The sequence below is a fragment of the Podarcis pityusensis genome (assembly GCF_964106645.2).
Source record: "Podarcis pityusensis genome assembly, chromosome: 1".
NCBI classification, from domain to species: Eukaryota; Metazoa; Chordata; class Lepidosauria; order Squamata; family Lacertidae; genus Podarcis; species Podarcis pityusensis.
This window is the reverse complement of record NC_138028.1, coordinates 96,232,642-96,257,643: the sequence shown is the minus strand read 5'-3', so window position 1 is coordinate 96,257,643 and position 25,002 is coordinate 96,232,642. Positions and strand designations below refer to the sequence as shown.

Below are 25,002 nucleotides of genomic sequence, written 5' to 3'. Positions count from 1 at the left end.
AGAGAAATTCAAGGTTTTCTGAGAGGGGGGGACGACTTCTGCTTGTGCAGTGGAGTGTTTGCCCTTCCTCTTCACCGGTGCATCTTCTAAATATGTTCTGAAGTCTTCCCCAACCTTCTGGAATAGGTTTGTGGTGGGAGAGGTGGAAGGGAGAAAGTTCCAGTGTGCAAGTTGAAGTTATTCCGCTCATGCCTGAATACCACCCAAATGTTTCATGTTCCACTGCAAGTGTTAACCAATGCAGAAAATATAGGGTGCTTATTTATTTCTGTATTTATTTTATTTATATACTTCCCTTTATCAAAAGATCCCAGGGTGGTGTACAACATTAATAAACATATTTTACAGAGCATAATAATAAAACAGAATACAAAACATAATAATAGACAGCATAATAATAAAATAATCATTAAAACATCCCCCGTCACACATTTAACAGGTCAAATATTATTTAATGGCTGAAGGCCTGGGTAAAGAGCATTCCCCAGAGCATCTGAATGGTCAGTGTGTTAATTTTGCATGAATCAAAACTTTAATTGAATTGTTACATACTGTACTTTTAAAAGTTCATTGCCATTTGATCACACTGTTTACCATTTTTTCTTTGCCTGTGTTTGTGGTGTGTGTGTGCATGTTTGTACAGAGATATGTTCCATCCTAGAATAACACTTCTTGCATCTGTTAAAGTGAAGTCTAGTCCACAAAAGCTTACACTACAATAAATATGCTGATCTTTTCATTGTTTTGAATGAATACCTATCTAACTGTGGAGGTACTTATGGATACAAAACATAACATATGTATATGTACTTGAGTTCCTTTTGCAGCTGAGAGGAACAGGTGCTGTGCATCTGGAGGTTCTGCTGCACGAATTGCATCTAGGCCAAATGTAGCTACTTACGTTTCAGGCACTGCCAGGCTGCCAAAGGTGATAAATTAAATTCTCCTTAGGGGTCCAGAAATGAATTGATGGATTGGTCTACAGTCATAAGCTGGGTGAATGAGGATATTTGCTGAGTGGCTGAGAGCTTCCACCTCATTGGTCCATGGACTATGGTAATGTGAAGATTACCCCATATGCTAAATTCATTCTGTGCAAAAGGGTCAGTGTTAATCCTTATGGCAAGTGATTTCCATGCTTGTATAGGAGCTTTTATAGTGAGAACATTTTAAGTAGGCAGATAGAAACACTTATTCTTCTAAAGCGAATGGTTGGTCATCTTCTTGTTTGTGTTAAACCTGCCCAAACGTTTTTTGAGTGCTCACTTACAAAAAACCTCCACCAACCTGGTGTCCTTAAGATGTTTTGGGCTACAAATCATGTGCGGGCCATGGCTCATGAGACTTATAGTCCAGGATATCTGGATCTTAACAGCTTAGTGAAGATGAATCTACTAGGGCACTTGCTGCTTCCTCTGCCTCTTCCCTTCCCCTGTGCAGAAGGGCAAGAAAGATACCACTTGGAAGGTGATGGGATGGTATTGATAGACAGTTTCTTTCACCCACATGGAACTAGGCCTGAAACTACAAGTTAGGAAAATGCCAGGGAACTGCGTCTTTCCCTCCGAAGTGCCCCTCAGGATGATTTATCACTCTTCTGTCCCCAGTCACTACTGAGACATATATCCAAAGATATATGCACACACAAACATAGCAGAGTTCAAAGGAGAAGCTGGACTTGAGGTGTAGAATACTAAGCTAATTTATTATGTATAAGATCAAGTATTACAGAACAAAGAAAACATGGCTCCTCTCTCCTTCTCGTCCGAGAGAGAACGGAAAATGCAAAAGCATAACATAACGGAACATTGTAACTGAACTTCCGTTCTCATGACTCCAGCAGTGTGGAACGTCAACACAGACATGTGATGAAAACAATCACACATCAGCAGTGGGAAGGAATGAAATTCCAACAGTCCAAAGGATCATCAGTGGGGGGAAATGTTCCATATCTCCATGGGACTGCTCTGAAATGAAGTTCTAGTGCAAAAAATGGAGGCCTTCCATTTATCCGGTGCAAAAAAATAAAGAACTTCCATTTATCTAGACCAGTGTACCCAACCCAGTGTTTTTAAGCTATTGTTTTACGTAGAACCCTTTAATTAATTGAATCAGCTACCGTATTTTTCGTCCCATAGGATGCTCCATCCTATAGGACGCACCTAGTTTTTTGGGGGGGAAATAAAGGGAAAATTCCCCGACCCCCAAAACCAGGTTGGGGAACAGCGGTATGGCGGCGCTCCGCCTCCCCGCTGTCCCCCAAGCTTGTGGGGCTGGCCGATGTCTGCTTCAGGGCCCCCCCCCCCGCGCCGGGTGGCAGGCTGCTATCCGCAGCGCGGGGAGCCCTGCAGGAGTTCCTGCAGGGCTCCCCACGCTGCGGATGTCTACCCGGCGCGAGGGGCGCTCTGCTTCAGGGCGCCTGTGCGCCGGGCGGCAGGCTGCTATCCGCAGCCTGGGGAGCCCTGCGGGAACTCCCGCGGGCTCCCCAGGCTTGCTGAGAGCTTCCTGAAGCCTGGAGAGAGAGAGGGGTCGGTGTGCACCGACCCCTCTTGCTCTCCAAGCTTCAGCGAAAGCCTGTATTCACCCCATAGGACGCACACAGATTTCCCCTTCATTTTTGGAGGGGGAAAAGTGCTTCCTATAGGGCGAAAAATACGGTAATTAGATGAGGATAGGTGGGTGGCTTGAACACAGTGCTGAGTAAAAAGTAACAAATATACCTAAAGCAAATTGTATTTAGATTTAATATGCAGCATTTTATTCTGATGTTTAATGCCACATATGAATTTGAAAACCTGGACCAGCCTAAAGAAAGACATCTTCTGGGAGATGCCACTGCAAAGTGTTTAATACATGAACATACATATAATTTCCATCACCTAAAGCTATTTTGGCATCATTGTGATGGCCTACTGTACTTTTGCAAATTACTTTGTCTTTCTTGCAGCTTCACCATTCTTCTTGTCAATTGCATGTCACTGATAATGTCACTTTTAGCAGTGATGCTGCAAATGCTTAGAATTTCTGATAATTTCACAAGGCACTGTCCTTTAGATAAAGAAGGAAGGAGAGTGTGTGGTTCTTTTTACCTTTGTACAAGTTCCCTAGTGTATGATTTCCTTGAAAATGGTCCTTTTGTGTTAAATACAAGGGCATTTGCCCAGGGAGAGAACTGTGCACTAACATTAGGAAAGCAGTTACAGATGGGTAGCCGTGTTGGTCTGCCATAGTCGAAATAAAAAAATTCCTTCCTGTAGCACCTTAAAGACCAACTAAGTTAGTTCTTGGTATAAGCTTTCGTGTGCATGTGTATCTGAAGAAGTGTGCATGCACACGAAAGCTTATACCAAGAACTAACTTAGTTGGTCTTTAAGGTGCTACAGGAAGGAATTTTTTTATTAGGAAAGCAGAAAATGATTCTGCATCTTGCAATAATAAGGGTGGGGTTGAATTTTTACGTGTGTGTGTGTTATTTAGTTATTTTAAAGCTTCCTTCAGAAATGTACCTACTGGAATTTTCTAAAGGTTACAGTGGCAATATCTGCCTTATTGTGCTTGCTGCATTGCCTTTCCATTATGCATCAGAAATGATATACTGTATCCTGTTATATTCTGTTCATACACTACTTTCCATCCAATACTGGCTCCCAAAGTAGCTTACATTTTTTTAAACAACAACAATAAAACTATGGATATATTGTTATGTGTGGGGCAGTTAATGACACAGCCCCACATTATTTCATTGAAGGGTAGGGACAGAAAGATAATGCAATTAGAAGCTGAACGAGCTGAAGATGCCAACCCATAAAATTTAATCACAGTTCTTTGGTTCTGCACATCATCTAAGAATGCTTAACTTTCACTTGTGAATAATACCCCCTGCTTGTGTTTAATAAATTTTCTGCTTGCTTTTTCTAGAAGGTGGAACTTAAGAGATCAAATTATATGTCTTGAATTGTCTATAGTGCCTTGGGTTATTTACCATGATTCACTCAAAATAACAATTTCTAGATTATCAGTTTCCAGCTAAATCATACTCAAAGTACACCTATTAAAATCAATGTGCTTATTTTAACCATGTCTATTTTGAGTACGATTTAGCTGGATACAACCAAACGGCTTCTATCATGTTTGTTATCATATTTATTTCTCTCCAAATGTGTTTAATATTTCATTCATCCATCCTTCATTTATCCTGCATTTTCTCAAAGGATCCCAGGGCAGAAAAATAACTCTCCACTCTCTCACAATAACCCAGTAAAATAGGTTAGATTGAAAAATAATGAATGGCCAGAGATCACCCTCTGAACTTCATAGCTGAGTGGAGATTTGAACTGAAAGTCTTTGTGGTCAAAGTCCAACACTCTATCCACTTTACTATAGATTAGTTTCCTGATATGATGCAGATGAAGCTAATTTAGCATAATGGCCTATTGCAGCCAACTACTGGTGTTTCATTTTAAATATAAATTATTTGTATACTAAGGATCAGGAACAGTTCTTACTAGCAGACTTTTTCCAGTGTTCATGGTTTTAGGATCCAAGACAATGTCCAATATCATATAAAGTATTAATAAAATATGCATGGATTATATTAGCCTAATAAGGCAACTGAAGGCTTTTGTTTCCGTATGTTTTAGAGGGTAACCTATGTGATTTAAAAGGACAAAATTGTTAATGACTTACCTTACTGTAATATATGTATATGATATATATATATAGTATATATTATATACTATCATACATTTGAGAAGACTCTTTGACCAGGTGCCTCTCATTGCTAGCCAGCTCATGGTTTGCTTGGCCTGATGGTGTTGGGCCCTGGTTCCCTGCCCTGCTTCACACTGTACAGTGGAGAGATGGTGGGGAAACAGTCTCCCTCTCAGCTCATCTTTTTGGTGGGTGGCAATGGGAGCCTGTTCTAAAGGGCAAGTCTGGGTTTGAGCCAGGGTGTTGCTGCCCAGACACTGAGAGCAAGGCTTTTTGGCATTTCCTTGTTCTCTGCAAAAATTCAGCCCTCAGGTGTTTAGATCATTGTTGCAGATCCTTCTGTACTACTGTATTAATAAAATTGTGACCAATTCTTTTGCTGAGTCTACATTCTGAGGTGTGCAGGCAAAGGCCAGATCACTTCAGAGAGCATGTCTGTAACCCATTTTAATTGCTCTCCCGTGTAAGAAATACCTCATATACAAAGCGAAGTCATGTTAAAAGAGAATTTTTGTTAAAATGGTAATAATGCATGATGTTATTTTAAATTCCCTTTAGATGAATATGCAGTCAAAGAAAAAAAAAATTGACTGGTCTTATGTTCAGCCCAATGCTGAAGCCTAGCTAATACTGTATCCCACCCTGTGTCTTAGGAAGTCTTGTTCTGGACTTTCTAATTATCCTCCTCCTTCTTTCCAAATTAATTTCTCTCTTCTGTAAATATGCAATATGTTTAGTTCACTTTTCTTGTATGAGCACAGCTGCATAAACAATGCAGTTGAATGAGTTTTGGAAGTAATCTAAATGTCATGTATAAAAGCATTTCCTGCGTATGGGCAAGTACCCATCCAACCAGCAGAAACTCCAAAGCAGCTAAGCATTTTTTTAAATATCAGTTTGAAATGGACCTGATTATCAGCTATGAGACAGAAATAATAGCTTCCCCCAGAAAATACTATATATTAGGTAATTATCCTGATATAGTTACTAAGAGAACCTGTTGAATCAGACCAATAAGTCATATAATCCAGTATACATGCCGCATTGCTTATACTTCTTCTTTTTAATGTGCTTGAAGTGGACACTTTTCTTTTGAAGAAAAAGCCACCAACCTGGATTGGGATCTGTGTTAATTTTCTGCCAAATATTTCTTCCTCCACAACTAGTTGATCCTGAAGGAGGAAAAAAAAGTCAAAAGAAAAGTGGTCAGTTTAAGCAGATTTTTTTAAAAAAGGTGTGATTTATGTAATATGTAGTTTGACCTTGAGTTACCACATATAAGTAACCTATCTCACTTTGGGCATTTGATCAGTCAGAAAAGATCTGGTCAATTGACCAGTCAACTATCGGTCATGGATTTTTAATGTGTTCATTTTGTTAGAACACAAATACGACACTTTCATCATCAACAGGTTTGAGCATATGCTAATTGCAAAAATGCAGGGCAGTTAAGAGTCTCCCTTTTCCTTGCATATCTTTACAATGTCCAAATCAGAAAGTTCAGTTCTGTGACTGATGAGGAGCTTCTGGATTGCAAAGTGGATAATGTCTTGGGTGGGGAGATATAAACACTTGGGAAATTACATAAAATAATACATACATTTTTGTCTTTTGTTCTCTTCATTTCTGAACTTTTGAAGATATATTGAACTCTTATATTGAACAACTGCCACTGTTGGAAACAGACATTCCTTTGTTGCACCAAGAATCTTGCCTAGTGACCTAAGATGATGCAGGCTATGGTATAATGAAATTCTTTTTCCAAGTAATGATATACATTGCAGTTGTCTGTGACTTTTGTGTGAACGTGGTACATGACTGAATCAAATAATGATCACCCGATACTTGGCTCATCTGGCTGCTGTCTGGCTTTGTATCACTTTTTCTTGTCAAAAGATGATATAGTATTGCTTCTGAAAGTATAAATTATTTATTTTAATGAGAGGCAAATGTCATGTTAATGAAGCTGTGACTTCCGAATCCTCCAGTAATAAATTATTCCTTCCAGCGCTTTCCCAAAGACACACAGTCATATGTGCTGGTTATGCATTTAGGGTAAGGACAGCTATTTCCGAACTCTGTCTTAGATGTTTGCATTCATGCTGCAATGTTTGTCAAAGTATTTAATAAGTTTCGTGATTTTTCAGGCTGGGAGCCTCTTGTGCATAATGTCTGCACTTAAAAAACCCCACACAAAATAGGCAAGGAGATAAAAAATATAAATTAGCCCACAAATGAAGCTGGAACAAAGCTTGAACAAAATGTGGCATAAGCTTGAATGAAATATGTTCTTGACTAGAGGGAAATGGTTCCCCACCCCATAAGGTCCTTCAAATCTGTAAATCAACCCTTTCCCTCCTTCTACTCTAGGAGTAGGAAACTGTTCCACCGAAACTAGTTGACACAAATTTCAATTATGTAGATAAGCTGAAGTTCTGGGCCAATGATGCACCTTCAAGACATTGCCTTCACTAGCTTGGAAGTCTGTCTTTCTTGTTTGAATGTTTGTTTGCTATGATGATAGCAAAGCCTGATGCCCTTCCAGGGGTTAGGATAAATGCATATGCAGTGGTACCTCGGGTTACATATGCTTCAGGTTACAGACTATGCTAACCCAGAAATAGTACCTCGGGTTAAGAACTTTGCTTCAGGATGAGAACAGAAATTGTGCTCCGGCGGCGCGGCAGCAGCGGGAGGCCCCATTAGCTAAAGTGGTGCTTCAGTTAAGAACAGTTTAAGGTTAAGAATGGACCTCCGGAACAAATTAAGTTCTTAACCTGAGGTACCACTGTATCTTTAAAAGGGCAATATGTCATACATGGACTGAAATATGTACATTTGACCTGAAGCAGTGAGCTCAATTAATTTTTATAAATTGTTGTTATAAAACTCAGTTCTTTTATATCAAATGATCATAGATTGGACACAAAGTTCACACAGGCCAGTGGGAGCATATCTTGAACAGAATTTCACCCATGGGATGAACCTGCTGGTAAAAGGAGGAAGTGGGATTTGGTTACTTCCCCTCCCAGTGTGGCCCTCTGCCCCACCTCCCACACTTTTGTGAAGGGTTCCTTAACCCTACAGTGAATTGGCAAGTGGAGATACAGCAAAAGTCACTCCTCACCTGCCTGCAGAACTCCTTTGCTAAATCAAGAACCTTCCATTAATGGAAGGAGCCTTTCCATCTACAGAGGTCGTCAGGCTCCGCCCCATAGTATTTCGTAAGGATGTGACACAGGAATAGGTTTTATTAATCAAATCCCAATCTCCTCATAGACATTAAAGAAATTCATGGCTAATGCATTTATTAAGAGTGATTAACAACAAAAGCTATATAGAAGCTCCACACTGAAAAGAAGTATAAGTCTGAATACCGGATGTGAGTGCACAGGCAACCTGGGAACACCATGCTCTTCAGGCCCTTCTTGAGAGCTTCCTAAGAGCTTCCATTAGCCACTACTGGGAACAGGCTGATATAATAAATGGACTTTTAGACTGATATGTCAGGACTCTTCTATAAAATCAGCCCTCTCCCATCATATATTTAATCTATGTTTGACCATTATTAAATTAATATAATGTTAATGCGTGAGACTTACTTAAATCTTGTGGGGGAGCCAGTCTAATTCTTCACTTCTGTGCATGCTTATTTAGGACTGAGCTACCTTGGATTTAGGGTGGTGCAGGCAGTTCCCCTGCATAGGGTGCCAAGCTATGAGAAGATCCATTTTGGGCTCCAATTTTTGGCCTCGCTCAGGGTGCCATATTACCAAAGATTACCAAAGTCTGTTCCTGGACTGAGTCAGTTAATGCAGTGTAGCCCAGAATTAGGCTCTAAATCCATATCTAGAGGATTCGACAGAGCTCCTGAGAAACTTCTAGATCATGCACTCACCAGGTCCAACACTTGGACACTATCACCCCTCTTGCTATGATGCTCTCCATAGTCATTGGGTTATATATTCAGAGCATAAAAACCCTGAAAAATAAACACAGTTATTTTAATCTACACAACCTCACTGGGTCAATGCCTGCTGTGGTTTCCTTTGGGCTGCACATATATGCAGCAAAACAGATGCATGACAGGGGTGCCAACTTGAATAAAATATTTGGGAGGGGGCAGGTAAGCCCCGCCCCACATAATTTATCACAAGACACAGCACATGCACACCATTTGAATGGCATTGCCCGTCAACTCGGGGACGACGACTGGCTCCCTCAAATATTTTATTTTGGGGGCCGAAGGGAACTCGGCCCCTAGGAGTTGGTTCCTATGATGCATGATAATTGTACATTCATGCAAATTCCTACATGGAATAAACTTCATTTGTATTATATTGGAAATTTTCTGTGTGTGGTGTCTCTCAAATATCCTTCAGTGTTTTCTTATTTTGAAGCTCATTTATATGCTCTCTTGGATCGTTATGGAAAACGAGACAATGCCATTTAACAGCACATATGCTCAGAAGGAGTTATTTGTAGAAAATACTTCTAGCTTTTTAACAACTCCTACTGAAACATTTAAAAATCATTATTTTTGCTCTGGCAAACAGCTTTAATAACAGACGCCAACATAGTTTTTACAGTTCGAATGCTATAATTTTGCAAGCTTTGCCACCGACAGATTAAAATATTTGCGTTCAGTTTGGCTACCTGTTTAATGCTGTAGTGTAAACACATCGTTAGATATGAGGATGTGAATTGAACAGAAGTGCACTTCAGCAGGCCTGCTACATACAATCTGCCACATTCACATGTTAGCAGCAAATTGATCTCTATGGTTTAAAAAGCTATCATCTAAGCGCAAGGTAAATGCCTTCTGATATGTCGGATAACCTCTAGGTCCCATTCGGCCCTCTCTCCCCCCTCCAGCCCATTACAATTGCTGTGCCCATGAAGATTGTTATTGAGCAGAGTGTACTCTGCTCTCCCCTTCAGCATTTCCATTACTGAGTTGTGTTAAGCAGGTAAAAGTGGGGAAACAATCACAAGTTAGAGCAAAAACAAGCTGGCAGAAGGATGGACATTTGAGAAAAGAAGCCACTGGCATATGATAGGGATGCAGGAGTGGGGGGACTATTTAGCGCTCATTTATAGGTGAATCTCTCAAAGTCACACTTCCTGAAACAATATGCAGACCAAAACATAGCTATCCTTCAAAATTAACACTGATCTGAATTTTGTGATGCAGTTGTCCAACCAAATAATGTTTACAAAAATGCCTACTTTAGGGGGAAGTGTACATAAATATGAACATATTATTGAAAGTAACATACACAAATGCATTAGGGAAATTACTTGCAAAAGTATGTATGTAATAATAATAATAATAATAATAATAATAATAATAATATATTATTTATACTCCTCCCATCTGGCTGAGTTTCCCCAGCCACTCTGGGTGGCTCCCAATCGAGTGTTAAAACAATACAGCATTAAATATTAAAAACTTCCCTAAACAGGGCTGCCTTCAGATGTTTTTTAAAAATAGGATAGCTCCTTATTTCCTTGACATCTGATGGGAGGGCGTCCCATAGGGCGGGTGCCACTACGGAGCAGGCCCTCTGCCTGGTTCCCTGTAACTTCACTTCAAGCAGCGAGGGAACCGCCAGAAAGCCCTTGGCACTGGACCTCAGTGTCCGGGCAGAATGATAGGGGTGGAGACGCTCCTTCAGGTAATCAAGACTGCATACGGAAATGTGATTATTAGGAGAAAACATACTAAGCTGCTGATGAATTTTCATGATGAATATTTAAAACACACACACACACACACACACACACACACAAATTGCTGCAGTAATGTGGAGAATTGAATTAAAGATCAGAAAAATGAGAAACTGAATTAACCAAAACTGACAGATCCCTCCATCTCCAGTGCTAAGCATCTCTTTAATCTTGATGCCTAGAGTCTCTTCCCACCCACCTCTCAGAGTTCTAAAGCAGGACTTGCATGGCTAGGTTCTTTACAGAGGGGATGGAGAATGATTGGCCCTCCAGATTTGTTGTACCACAATTCCAATCATTCCTCATTGCACATGCTGGCTGGGGAGTTCAATAACATTTGGAGGGCCAAAGCTCAGCCATTCCTGCTTCAGAGCTTTTAAGTTAAAGCCCTGTATCTCTTCCCTTCTAGGAACTAGCTCTTTGTTTCTGAGTATTGCATGCATTTTAATACATCACAGAAAAAAAGAATGGCCAGTCACCCAGAATATTGCTCTTATTAGCCAGTACTGCATACATGCTATGATACGTGTCACCCTGCCACTTATTACATCTAGTGTTAACTAAGATAAATGTTGGCACTCGCTGACCAGAAGCAAGTTAATTCTGGCATCTTGTCCAAAATGTATGTCTGATGGTGCTTGAGCTACAGTACAAGGAAGAAATATCTGTATAGGATATTGGCATATAAGTAGACATTCTAAGAGGCATGAAATAAATTCAGACAATAACAGACTCATCAGACACTGCACTAACGAATAGTTGCTTAGCATGTAGCATAATGACGGCAATATTGAACCTTGTGGATTTGTTAGGTGTCTGAGCTGAGCACATCACTTCAGTGGAGCTCTGGTGCATTAGTCTGATGTAGGTGGAAAGGAATTAAGACCTTATCCAGGGCATCCTAAAGGCAAGGCACCTGTGTTTGCTCCTAATGTCAGGTACAAACCTTTGTAAGTGGAAGCATTCCAAATATCAGTCACCAAGAGCAAGACAGACTTGCCCATTTCCCACTCCACATGCCTACAGCGCAACCATGCTTATCTGTAGTATCCAGGTGCCTACTCACAAATCAATTTAGATGAATGATCTGCTAAATTTCCTTTGCTTTCTTCTCCATCACTGACATGCTTAGTTATAGCACCCCACAGAGTATAATTGTTGGATAACAGAAGAACTATTAAAATGATATTATATTCAAAACCATTTATGAAATAATTGAGTCAATTGTGAATTAAATTATTGTCAGTTGGATAAAATCAACCGCCCATCTATATTATATCCTTATTAAGAGCACACGAATGGTTGCAGCAATCTTGACTGCTGGTTGGAGTCTGCTAGAGAGACAACATGCATTCCATAAATACACCATAGGTGAACTAGTTTAGCCGTTTGTCCTAGGAAGACCCTAAGCTGGTTCACCCCACAGCTGTCAGTTAGCTCAGATCCTAAAAAGGTGCATTATATAAAAGATGTTTTCCATGCTGACACAAATGGATTTTTGGTGGGAGGATAAAACATTTCAACATTGCAAATATATATATGTGTCATTCATTCCTTTAGCTAGTTATTAAATCTGACTCAAATTCTAAGGAGTATTCCATAACTTTGCTGTAACTAAGCATTTAAATCAATCATTTATAGTCTTGAAAGCTAGAAGAAAGTCAAAACCAACTTATATATATGAAATGGATTCTGTTTCAAAGCTGTTCTTTTTGCCAAGAGGGCATCTTAGAGCCTAAAGTTGTCCCAGTTTGTACAATTGTCTGTTTACATAATCTGAAACACTGTTTTGATTCTGTGTACTTAACCTAAACAGGTCCAACTACATCCCACCATTACAAAGTTTGAAGTCTTAAAAGTTAATAAAATGGGAACTGTCTGTCCAAACTTTCTGAAAGCTGCATGAATTATCTACATGTTGGAGATGATAGACAGCCACATTTCAGACAGATGCATTGCAAAATGTCTAACATGCAGTAGTTCAAAGGATTTCCTTGTGGGGGCAAAATTTGGCTGTTTATAAAGGTGACTATAGACATGTTTGTGGCTGGAGCACCTTTGTGTGTGTGCACATTAGAGAGGCTGTTGAGGTTACGGGAAATTGCTGGAGAGAAGACTGTAACTACCTTAATATGGCATGTGATTTTTTCAGGCAACAATATACTTCATAAGATGGAGATGTTGCTCTAACAAGCCAGAATAAAATGACCAAGTAGGTGTTTGTATCATTTTGACAGGGATTATTTTGTGGATAATAACAGACAAAAATCCTGCAGCACACCCGAGCCTCGCGTCTCTTCTGGGAGTGATGTGGTGGCTTGGGCACCCACAGGCTCCATGCTGGCCCAAACAGTCTGCCTGCCACCTGCCCCTCAGTGGAGTTCGTAACCCAAGGTGTTTGTAACCCGAGGTACCACTGTGCTACTAAAGTATGTAATTCTTGTAAATCACCTGAAGTGTCAGTCAGTGAGGAATTTAGGGGTACTCTCCAGATGCATATACAGTGTTACCTCAGGTTACAGACGCTTCGGGTTACAGACTCCGCTAACCCAGAAATAGTACCTCGGGTTAAGAACTTTGCTTCAGGATGAGAACAGAAATTGTGCAGCGACGCCGCAGCAGCAGCAGCGGGAGGCCCCATTAGCTAAAGTGGTGCTTCAGGTTAAGAACAGTTTCAGGTTAAGAACGGACCTCCAGAATGAATTAAGTTCTTAATCCGAGGTACCACTGTACAGTGGTAATGTACTTGACCACCTTAGCTACAAATTCTGCAAACTTCCTGCTAGCTGTTTATTAGTCATATACTGTATATGTAGCAAATTTAGCACACAAAGTCCTTGGCTGTGTGTTTCATTAATCTTGAAAATTAGTGCTATGGATTCACTAAAACAAAAAAATAAAAATAAAAATCCAATTTTAGAATCAGGGAAATGGAAAGTTAAGAGATGTTGATTTTCCCAGCTGGACAATCTTTCTAAGTCTGGGAGGCAAAAAATAAGAAATAGAAACAGAAAATAAGTAATCAGCTTTTAATAAACATGTTCTTTCATTGAGATATATAGGTATGGAACAACAAATTGTTTCAGTAACTTTTGTTTCCAAGATACATGTAGATGGATGGTGTCAGACAAGGGTTTAGGAAACTGAGCTCAACTTTTTCCATAGATAAGCTTGGGTCTTGGGATACTGGCTTGGGGCTTGACTAAACTCCTCATTATTGCATGGATATCTGTGGATTAGATTATGCCTAACTGCTCAGTATTCAAGTGCTAAATAATGATTACAGATATCATTGGTTCAATAGGCCAATTCAGCAAGTTTGAAAACTGACCAGATCAGACCTGCTTCACTTTCATAGGCTCTTCAGATGCTGTTGGACTACAACACCCATCATCACTGCCTTTGGCTGTGCTTTCTGGGCCCAATGGGAGTTGGAACTCATCAACATCTGGGGGCCACCTGAGTTTCTAAAGCATGAATATGACCTTTAGGAAACATATAGGACTTTTATTCTCAAAATAGATTTTGCTTTCATTGAACCCTATAGTGCACATTTCAAATTAAATTAACTCATGCACATCAGCAGAGTCTCTGTTGCTCCCCCCCCCCCCCCCGCCCAAAGTGGAGACATACGTGGACACAGAATCATAGTCTATTTATTTGAAAGAAACTCTGGACTCAGAGAAGGTCAGGTGTTGATATTAATGGATCTCACTTAGTCATGGTCATTCATTTTAATGGGTCTACTCTGAGTAAAGCTTAGTTGACTACCACCCTGTGACCCCACCACCCCTCTTTCTCTGTGCAAAAACTATTCCACCTTGCAAAACAATATTTCTATCGACATCAGATGAGAAAAAGCATAAAGAGCCAGCAATGCCGTTGGCACTGTGCAATTCTGTATAAATGGATGGCAGTCGGAAACAAAACCTTTCCCTTTCTCAGAAAGGCTGCTGGATTGCCGATGAGTCCCCCTGCTTGGAATGTTTCATTTCAGAAAGGAGATCAAGGGGTTGATTTGTAACTTAGCCAGTTTGCACGAGCGCGTGCGTTTGTGCGTGTCCGCAGAAGTCACACGCCAAAGCATAATAATTTAACAGTTGATGCTCAAGGCAAATCTCCCCTCTCTCCTCTCCCGCCTGCTCCTCTTCCCCACCTTTTCCTTTCGTTCCCCATCAAAGCGCTCGATCCACCCTTGGAGCGAACGCCCTGCCCTGCCCTGCCTGCTACCCCAAGGTGACGGATTCAGCCGCGCGATTGGAGGCGGCATTCTTCTTCAGAAGTCGTGCAAAAACCGGGAAGTGAGAAAGGCGGAGGGGTAGGGGAAAGAGGCGCGCTCTACAGCAGCCAGGTAGGCAGCAGCAGCAGCAGCAGCGTCCCCTATGCCCGGGATTCCGAATGGTCCGCTCCAGCTGAGGAGGGAAAGCGAATGTGCCGTCTGAGGGAGCCGCGCTGTGCTCCTTTCCCCCTGCGTTCTCGCTGTGGCGCCGGGCTGCGGGATCCAGCTGCTGCTGCTGCTGCGAGGGACAGAGAGGGCGAGCGGGGGAGAAGGCGAGCGCGCGCGCGCCCTGGGCTGCTGTTCTCATCCCTTCTTCCACCTGCCCTTAGGGAAGCACTTCGGACTCTGGGACCACCGGTGCCACAGCTACTCGCCGCTGCCACTGGACCTCCTCCTCCTCCTGCTTTTGAGGGGGGGGGGCACACTGTAGGAATGCCCGACCGTGCCGGTGAGGGGAGCCAACCCGCGTCCCAGGTGGCTGCCGCTTTGGGGCTGTCGCGCGCTCTTTAGCCGCGCCCCCCCCCCCGCGCCCTGGCTTTGGAGCTGGCCGCTCCGGTCCTCTTTTTGGGGGCGCGCTTTTTCTCTCTGGGTTCCCTCAGTTCGGCTTGGGCTTGAGGGGGTTGGAATTGCGGTAGCCGGAGGAGGACGAAGCAGGCGGCTGCTTCCCGCGCTGCCCGGTGGGGGTTTTTCCGCCGCCGCGTCCCTCCGCCGGCTTTCTTTCTTCTTCTTCTTCTCCTTCATCTTCCGCGTCATCTGCTGCTTCGCTCGCGCCGAGGGAAGAGAGCGGGCAGCTTTTGTCATGCCAGCGGGGCCGGGGGAAGCGCCTCTCGGACTACAGGACCAGTGAGAGGAAGTGCCCGCGTGTGTCTCCCCCCCTCCACTCCTCCCTGACCATGACAGCCATGAAGGAGCAGCAGCAGGCGCCGCCGAACCCGGGCAGCCGGGGGAGCCAGGCTGCCCAGCAAGACCAGGTAGGACTTGGCAGCAACTCCGCCGCCTCAGCCCGGGCGGGTGTGTGGGGTGTGTGTGTGTGTGTGTGCTTTCCTGGGGGGGGGGGCGGCTTTCGTCCACCATTTCCTGCCCATTGAGGACTAGCATGGCAGCCCAAGTTGTGGCAAATAATTGGGGGGAGGAAGAAGAAACAGAGATGAGAGTCCGCTTTGGTGCGCGAGCATCAGCGTCCAGGAAGGCACAATATGGGGCCAGGTGCTGTTGCTTCTGCTGCTGCCGCCTCTTCCCCTGGAAAAGAAGACTTTCCCACTTGGCGGAGACTGTTGCTTATGCGTGCGGAAAGGATCCTTTCAGCCAGGCTGCAAGTGATGTGGGGGGGGGGGATTGGCGGGCAATGGCTGGGGGAAGGAGGTGAAGTGGGTGGGGTGGGAAAGGGAGCCATGGCCTGAGAGGGGAGGAAGGGAACCTGCGTGCATCTCCCTCTTGGGCAGGCAAAGTCCTAAAGGGAGCCCTGCTTTTAGATGCATCTAATAACAGTACAACCCACTGACCTTTATGGGGCAGAGAAGATTTGGTGGGGGAGGGGAGGGGGCAGTCAAAGGGAAACAGAAGGCTTTTGGCTTCGATGGTGAGAAGGGAAAAGATGCAGAGGTCTGAAGACAAGAGTCCAGTGTTGTGCTCCTCTTTGGAAAAGACTATCGGATGAAGTAATAGGTGTGTGCAAGAGAGAGATGATATGGCTGTACAGGTGCAGAGGGGAGGAGAAGGCACAGCACTAGGAAATTCAGGGAGATGAGGAAGAATGCAGACCATCATATTCAGAGCCTTCTGTTGTCATCCTAAAGAATGTTTGCTGTTCTCCTTTGGTTTTTCTGTCTTTGGTTGTGGGATTCTTTTTCTCCGCAAGTTGCACTAAACAAAGACAGCAAATAGAAAATGTGCAGGCTTTTTATAGATGCGTTGTGTTTACATCAATTAATGGCCCTGAGAAGAGGCTGCCAGCTATCAGGTCACTGGTTAATAGTGGCATTCTAGAGAGGAGAAAAGGCTGGCTGGTGTTACCAGAGATGGTGCTGTGCACTCAGTATAGACACAAGGAATCTGTGAAATTCTCTCAGCTTGTCAGTTACTCTGTTGCCAGAAGCAGGGATGAAAGGAGTGAAATAAACTGGTGTGTGTAGAGAGAGATTTGGGAGTGAGATGCAGAAACTTGTGCCAGGCCAATACCCACAACAAGAAACAGAAGGAAAATGTTATTGATTCTCTAGAGCTCCGTTTGGGGTTTTCATCATTGCTGCTTGTCCTTTGCTCCCGGTTAACACTTGCAAAAGTATTCACTGCCATGCTACAGAGATACTGTAGTGGTATTTTTTTTTTTACTAAACAAAGCAATTACAAAGTACTCAGTTGTCAAAACTGTACTTCAAATCATGACTTCTAACATACATATTTATCTCTCTCTCTCTCCCCTCCCCCCCTTTTCTGGGATGCTTCATGTTTATATTAGTAAATCTTACTGCCTGGAGCACTAAGATGTCTCTACCATTTTTAAGGTGGAAAGGAGCAATTTGCTTCTGAACTGTAAAGTGTGGTCAAGATGGGAATGTCTGTTTACAGATATATCCTTTCAGTATTCACATATCTTAGGTTTCATTACAGTAAGCAGCTGTATCTTACAGTAGCTCACGAATCACAGAAACTGTTTCATTAGCTGTCAATTTTCCTGCGAGTTCTCCATGCACCCATCCCACTTCTTTTCATTAACCCATGACACTACCTCAAAAGGCATTGCAGTGTTTGAGAAAGTGGGAGGAAGAGGGGAGCTAAGCAGAACTTATTGGAGATTGACATAGGCACATCTGCTCTAAGCCATGTATTGCTAATAATGACAAGTACAATGAATGTGTTTCACAAAACATATTACAACTTGCAATAAGATTCCCCCCCCCATTGCCTTTGTGAAAACTATTGGACAAGATTTATATCTCTCTGTCTCTCTCTATATAACATTTATTACATATTCATTATGTTTTATAATGTCAATTTTCTCAGTAGAAGATCTTGCACTGACTACCTATTTAGTTTCTTTTCTGAATTATTCACAAAAAGGTAATGCCCAAGTTAGATTTTTAAGTGTGGCCCTCCATCTCAGATTACATGGCATTGTTTTCTGAAACACTAAACTTAATTAGTAAGTTGCAGCTTTGTTGTGAGAAGTCTTTTAATGTTCTGAGTAAAATCGATTAATTAATTAAACTTGTTTGGGAGAGGGTGATTGGGTTATTTCAGTCAGTACTTAATGCTTATGTGGAGGACAGATTCATGTGGCTTTTTGAAATTTTACAGAGTTCTGTATTGAATAAAATATTACTACTTTTGTTCCTTGTAATTAATTTAATTGGGTTTGCAGCCTGTCCTGCTAGAATCTCATCTTACTCACTACTGTCCTTGCATTGCTATGTTGGTCACACTTCCATTTTTCAAGCTAAGCAGCTATCACTTTTGCCTAGGCCATGTAGGCAGCATTCGGACACAGGTGTCTCAATGCAATGTGAAGGGCTGTACAGCATTTGCAAAAGGTCCAAGCTTCACTCTCTGGTTGGGCTGGAGGAGGGACTCCTGCTTGAATCCCTGGAGAACCACTGCTGGTGAGTGTCAGATAAGATAGAACAATTGTCTGACTTGGTATAAGGCAGCTTCCTATGTATAACATGCATATAACTTTCAGCTTCTGCAGATCAGTAAACACTCACAACTTGATTCCAGTTACTATTTTGCTGGTAAATCCATATACAATGGTACCTTGGGTTACAGACGCTTCAGGTTACAGACTCCGCTAACCCAGAAATAGTACCTCAGGTTAAGAACTTTGCTTCAGGATGAGAACAGAAATCGCATGGCAGCGGTGGCAGTGAGAGGCCCCATTAGCTAAAGTAGTACCTCAGGTTAAGAACAGTTTCAGGTTAAGAACGGGCCTCCGGAACGAATTAAGTTCTTAACCCGAGGTACCACTGTATAAACATAAAAACAGCATTACTGCTATTGCTTTCTTCTGTATTAGATAGTAAAAGGGAGGAAAAATAGTATTCACACTGAAATAACCTGCCTAGTTGGTGATATTATTCAGAAAGGTGAAATCGCAAGCAGAACAGTTGACTTCCTCAAAGGAGTATCTCCCAGGGCTTTGTAGGAGCCAATTCCCTTTGCTCTCCCAATTTGAGGGAGCTGCTACCCCAGTAGATGGGCATTGCCATTAAAATAGTGTGTGCACACCATATCATGTGACTGATTATGCAGAGTGGGGTTTACCGGCTCCCCCAATATTTTATTCAAGTTGGTACCCCTGCAGGACTGGGTTCAATATCAGCTGTGATTTAAAGTAAATAAATGCAAAATGTAAAGCCCATCACTTTTTATTCCCATAAAATATATATGCTAATGGAAGTCAGATGTTAGACCTGTGCTAGATAACTAACTGAACATATAAAGTCAGTATGTTGTTTCATTAACAAAAAGCTTATTTAGGGCCAAGCTAGACATAGAATCTTAGAACTGTAAAGTTGGAAAGGACCATGATGGTCATCCCCCCAATGCTGGAATCTTTTGCCCAAGGTGGGATTCAGACCCACAACCCTGTGATCAAGAGTCTCATGTTCCACCAACTGAACTTTTCCAGCAGCCAGAGATCCGTGATGAGGATTTTTGCTGCTACTTTGAAGAGCAGAAAATTATGCTGTGAAAGTAGGTGCTTTTCCAACACCATTTCCATCATTTAAATTGTGCTTTCTCACTCACCAAAGCTGCTGAAGCTACCTTTAACTATGCAGGGAAAAACATAAGGTATGTTTCCCCCTGTGAAAGTAATGGCAGCACACTTTAGACTAGGAAAATGGTTAGGCAAGAGAGGTTTAAACACCCATTCCTCATTGCTCTCCAAAGTATCCAAATAGAACTTCTTGCTCTTGACATATTTGGAAAACAATAGTTTACACATCTCATGGAAAGTATAGATAAGAACAACTAAAACGATTAAATGACTCAAACACCCAAGTGTAAAGTGATTTGAGATTTTACTTGGGAGCAGGGAAGATTATTGGATGTGACAGAAGGAGTTATGTGATTACGTCTCCTGAAAAGAAAAATACAGGCAATATTATTGATTGTATCAGTGGAGTGGGCAGTTTGGATCAGGGCAATGGCACTGGGATTGGTTTAATCTTCTTATACACCATTTTCTTGGTTCAATCCCAAATACCACTTGTTTCCCCTTGCAGCTTGATCCACCAAGTTACATAGATTTATGCAAACAGACAGGTTCTCCCTTGTGCATTTGAATTTCACCCAAGGGCTCAATAAAATTTCTTGATTTTATTTAGACATGTGACACAATCCTTTCCCAGGTAGTTCTAGTTTCCATATATTTGGGGTTCACAAAATTACTCCCCTCTCTCATACCATGCCAGGCCATTGCAGAAGATGAGGTATGTGCACACTTCCTATCTAGTAAACTCCTTCTGCTCAGAGTGATAGTGGGATAAGTGGAGTTGGTGAAGATGAAGGATATGCACACTCATGCCCCCCTTTCCTGAAATGGCACACACAGATGTGCTTGCAGGCAAGGTAGTTGGCAAAACTGGCATCTGTTTTGTTCTCTAAATATCCCTTCACATGTCAGTGCTATAACCATGTGTGGAATAAGTATTCAAATATATTTTCTTCAAAATCCAAGTTTGCTATGACCACGAAGAACAGAGAGGCAAAACTATAGAATCCCAGCAGGGATTTATCCTTTCATCTGTTAAGAATATAAGAAAATGAAAAAAAAAATCATAGGGGAAAAAATCACAAACTGTTTAGGCTCCTGAAATATACTTGCAGGTCACTGTCAAACTTAACTGTTTGTTTTTAACCATCTGCAGATGTGGCTCAAACGAATGCAAGATTTTCTGAAAAACCATAAGAGCAGGAAAGCATGGCTATTGTCCTCCCCTCTCCCCCACCCTCAAATGAAAGCTGAGGTTCCTAGGATACCACATTCCATGCCAGATTTAAGACTAAAAAGATACAGAGAATGCATGTAGAGATGTGTGTGTGTGTGTGTGTGTGTGTGAGAGAGAGAGAGAGAGAGAGAGAGAGAGAGAGAGAGAGACAGAAATGCTGAAAATTGAAGAAAACGCCAATTTTCTGTCCCCCCAATACACCCACACTCTGGCAATACATCCCAGATGTCACAATAATATTTCACATACACAAAAAGTCAGCTCATCCTGTTTTACATCTCCGACTTTAACTGAATTCTTTAAAAAAACACTATAAAATACCTAAATGCTTCTTTCTGAACCTAAATTAACCTTCCTCAAATCTGCTTGAAGAATTCATCAAATGGCATTTATCCGCCTCTCACTTCTAGCAACTTTCCACAATATATCAAACAATAGCCCCTAATGAGCATAAGAGAAACTACAGCCATTCAATATAATGTACCCATGTGGGGTGCTAGTTGATGAATGCTTCTATTTTGCCACAGATGAGAATACTCACATAATCCCTACAGGTCTGAACACTGTGAGAGACTAGTTTGTTTACAAAAAAGCAGTTAAGCGGTACCATCTTGTAGAGGTTATTGCTGTTTATGCAAACTATCTGAAGATTAAAAATAAACAAGCATTCAGTTCATTGATACGAGCAATCTATTCTAATGGATGCTAACAATAATATCAAATTTGCATACATTTTATACATATTTTAGGCAGATTTCCATTGCATGTGAAATATACCTTGTATGTTGTTTGGGCATAGGATTCATTCATAACTCAAGGCTTTCATTCTCTTTCTCTCTTTCTCTTTCTCTTTCTCTCTCCCTCCCTCCACACACACACAGTAATTTGTTGTTTACAAATATCATAATTTTTAATTTCTTTTTTACAGTTCTATCCTGTCTTTCTTTCTTCATGGAACCAATAGAGGCATGTGCAAACAACAAATTTCTGTCTGTCTTTCTATAGGAGAAATTCAGTGTAGTGCTAAGCACATAGCTCTATCAGCACATTTCTGCTTGCCTGATGAAACGATTTGCCCTCTCCTCCCTCCCATATGCTGTTTTAGGGGTTCTCCCAAACTCTCCACCGTGCTTATACTAGCAGAAGTCTTTGCATGGGCTTCCTGTGAGAAGGCTTGTTAGTTGAATCCTGCCTGCTGGATGAGGGTTCTCTCCTATGCCCCAATGCTTTGTGGTAGTTTCACACTAAAATGATACCCATCTTGTTATTACCTTCATGCAGTCATAGTCAAGAGCCTCATAGTCAGTCCCACTGCCGATGTGCTTGCTATTCAAGTGAATAATTTACTAGGTTGAAATGCACTGGATAGCCTGGATATGTCATCAGGCTTCATCAAGTCTGCAACGTCCATGGTTCCAGAGGCATAATGCCATGCCATTACACTCATAATAATTGCTCTTGCAAGCAGGCCCAAAGGGGCAGGTAGGATAAACCACATGAACAAAAACCTCATGTCAGAGAACTTACTCCTACAAAATAATTGTATGCAATGAACCAAAAATCTTTTAACAGTGTTCAGAACTTTAGATAACCTTTTCTATTTGTTCAAGAATTCTTTCACAACTGAATCAAAATAAATTATGTAAGAACCCCATTTCTATGGGACTTATGGGATGAAGAATTCCAGTGTTCAGATAAGTATTCAGTTTGACACCAATACAACATAAAAACCTGTGACAACCTACCAAGACTGTTTGGATTAGTACAACTAAACTAAGACTTGTCACCAACAGCTACCATTGTAGGATGATATCAACTGGTATTAAGCAAAACTATTGCTCAACACAGAATATGCATAAATAAGTAGAGAACTAGGTGAGGATATGATAATGTTTTACCTATATTCTGTATCATATAGTGGCTCCATCCTCTCACTTTCTGCTGTCACAGTTATAACTACGGTAAGTTGAAAGGTTTCTGGTTGGCTCTAAGGTTTCTGGTTGTGATGGCCCCCTTGCTGGCTTCACTTTTTGCCACAAATTTCATAGCAGTAGCAGTCATCCCAGTGGTGCCCATTCTCCAGGCAGCTGGAAGCTGCAGCTTTATTTTCCATTAACCTTAATGCTGTGTTTTTACAGCTGTGCATTGAGTTATGGTTGGATAGGTTTGCATGACAAAGATTTAAATCCGTTCATAAACCATTTCTCAGTCACAATTCAAGGGCATTTCAAAATACATTCGCAACAAGTTACACTGGTTTAAATCCAGAGTAACGCTTCTACAACTGGAAGGGGATATGAACCAGCAAACACTCCTGCACATTGAAGCAGAAGGGGATGCAATTTCTGTCAATCTCCCCTTCCCCTACAGACTCTTGCACTGTTCTGGAGGAGCTTCCAATCCTTTAGAACACATTTTCTGGTGGGTATGTGGGCTTTTTGGGGGGCAAAAAAATCCCTTTCCCCCTTAAATACGTACAAACATAAAAAGAGCTCTGCTAGATCTAAATTTGAATCTTAACCTTAATTATGATCTTCGCTTTGAACCCCCCTCCCATGTTCATCAATATACCAACACTTTATATTGTCTCATAGTAACCTAAGAGGAAAAATAACTATTACTTAATCTAAGAACAACCACAAGGGCTATGTGTGTCGATTGTTATGTTAACTCTGTTCTATCTTGTTTCCCCTTTGTTATTGTTTTAGTTTAAACCAATTCACAAACCAAGACCATTGACTACTAATAATGAACCATGTGTCATAGACATTGCTGCAAAATTATTGTGCTGTTTTTGTGATATACAAATGACATGTGAAAACTTTTTCTATTTTTTGTACCGTTTATTATCCCTTACCTACCCCTATGATCCTCATTTATAAAACTCAATAAAAAGTTTTTCAAAAAGAAAAAGAGCTCTGGTAGATTTGACCAGAGGCCTATTTATATAAAACAAATAATCTATTAAATGCCCCCTGCAAACATGCACATAAAAAACACAAAAATATTAATTAATCTTATTTAATAAGATTGTATCTAATAACTTTTTTGTATTATTCACTAGGAATTAATTTTGAGCTGCTTGGTAACGCAGAAACTTGACATTTTATAATATGTACTTGATGTTGAGGGTTGTTGCTGCTGCTGCTGCTGCTGTTTACTTCTTAGCAAGCCTGCATGATTGAATACTGCATGTACCACTTTGCCTGATTCAATACTTTCACTACTGTGTGTAACAATTCAGCTTGGATAACAATTGCCTTAGGAACTGTTTCTATGTGGTTGGCTTGATTCTATTTTATATTTGCATATGCTTGAAACAAGAAGCAATATTCCAGTACATAAGCAAAACTGTATTTGCATTCCTCCTTCCCACCCGCTGTATTTTCTATCTTACTGGATATTTCACTAGTAATAATACTCAGCTTTATATAAAATATTGTTTTTTTTAAAAATAGATAGTAATTTGTGATACAGTGGTACCTTGGGTTACATACGCTTAGGTTACATATGCTTCAGGTTACAGACTCCGCTAACCCAGAAATATTGCCTCAGGTTAATAACTTTGCTTCAGGATGAGAACAGAAATCGTGCTCCGGCGGCGTGGCGGCAGCGGGAGGCCCCATTAGCTAAAGTGGTGCTTCAGGTTAAGAACAGTTTCAGGTTAAGAACAGACCTCCGAAACAAATTAAGTACTTAACCCGAGGTACCACTGTAGGTATAGGTTGTGAAAATAAATAATAGTAGACAAAACATTTTTATTTAGAAGGACAAATCCTGATATTGTGGTTACATTTCCTACCAAAGGTGAATTTCCGTTCTAGAAACCTAAATGTTAAAACTTTGTATTTCTTAATTCAAGTCTATGAATTACAGCTTACTAGGACTTTTAAATATGTGAGCAAGTTCTTCCATTAATCGTGTTACTACAAGAATAGAAGTAGACCTAGCAGCTTTAAAGGACTGGAATGAAATATTAAAAACATTCATAGATCAAATGAATGTTTTAATAGCTCCTTCTGCCATAAATCATGTATTTCTTGACAAATGACTGTATACTTTCAGACACATTTTAGAGTCTTAAAAGTTTAAAAGTTAATGGGTAACAGCATAAAAAAGCATAGGTTGTCAAAAAGCAATGAGGATTCAAAGGTCACCTGGGTCATCTAGTTTAATATCTCCAGAGTTCAGTAGTAGAGCATCTGCTTGGAATGCAGGAGATCCAAGATTCCACCTGCAGCATCTCCAGGTAGGGCAGGGAGAAGCTCATGTCCGAAATTTTGGGAGAACTGCTTCTGGTCACATTAGTCAGTACTAAGCTGAGCTAGATGG

At 41.3% G+C, this 25,002-nt stretch overlaps 1 protein-coding gene across 3 annotated transcripts in view; it reads left to right on the top strand.

The window, feature by feature from the left end:
* Nucleotides 1–25,002, top strand: part of DPP10 (dipeptidyl peptidase like 10) — a 580,058-nt gene that overhangs the window by 321,527 nt on the left and 233,529 nt on the right. The window contains exon 1 of one of the 3 annotated variants that reach the window (XM_081006654.1): nucleotides 14,739–15,690. The exons of 1 other annotated variant lie outside the window; for it this stretch is intronic. In XM_081006654.1, coding sequence (XP_080862780.1) covers nucleotides 15,613–15,690 — 78 coding nt within the window. In that variant the 5' untranslated portion in view covers nucleotides 14,739–15,612. Of the gene's footprint in view, nucleotides 1–14,738; nucleotides 15,691–15,903; nucleotides 15,926–25,002 lie in introns of those variants that run through there. One more of the 3 variants, XM_081006656.1, reaches the window with a different exon arrangement.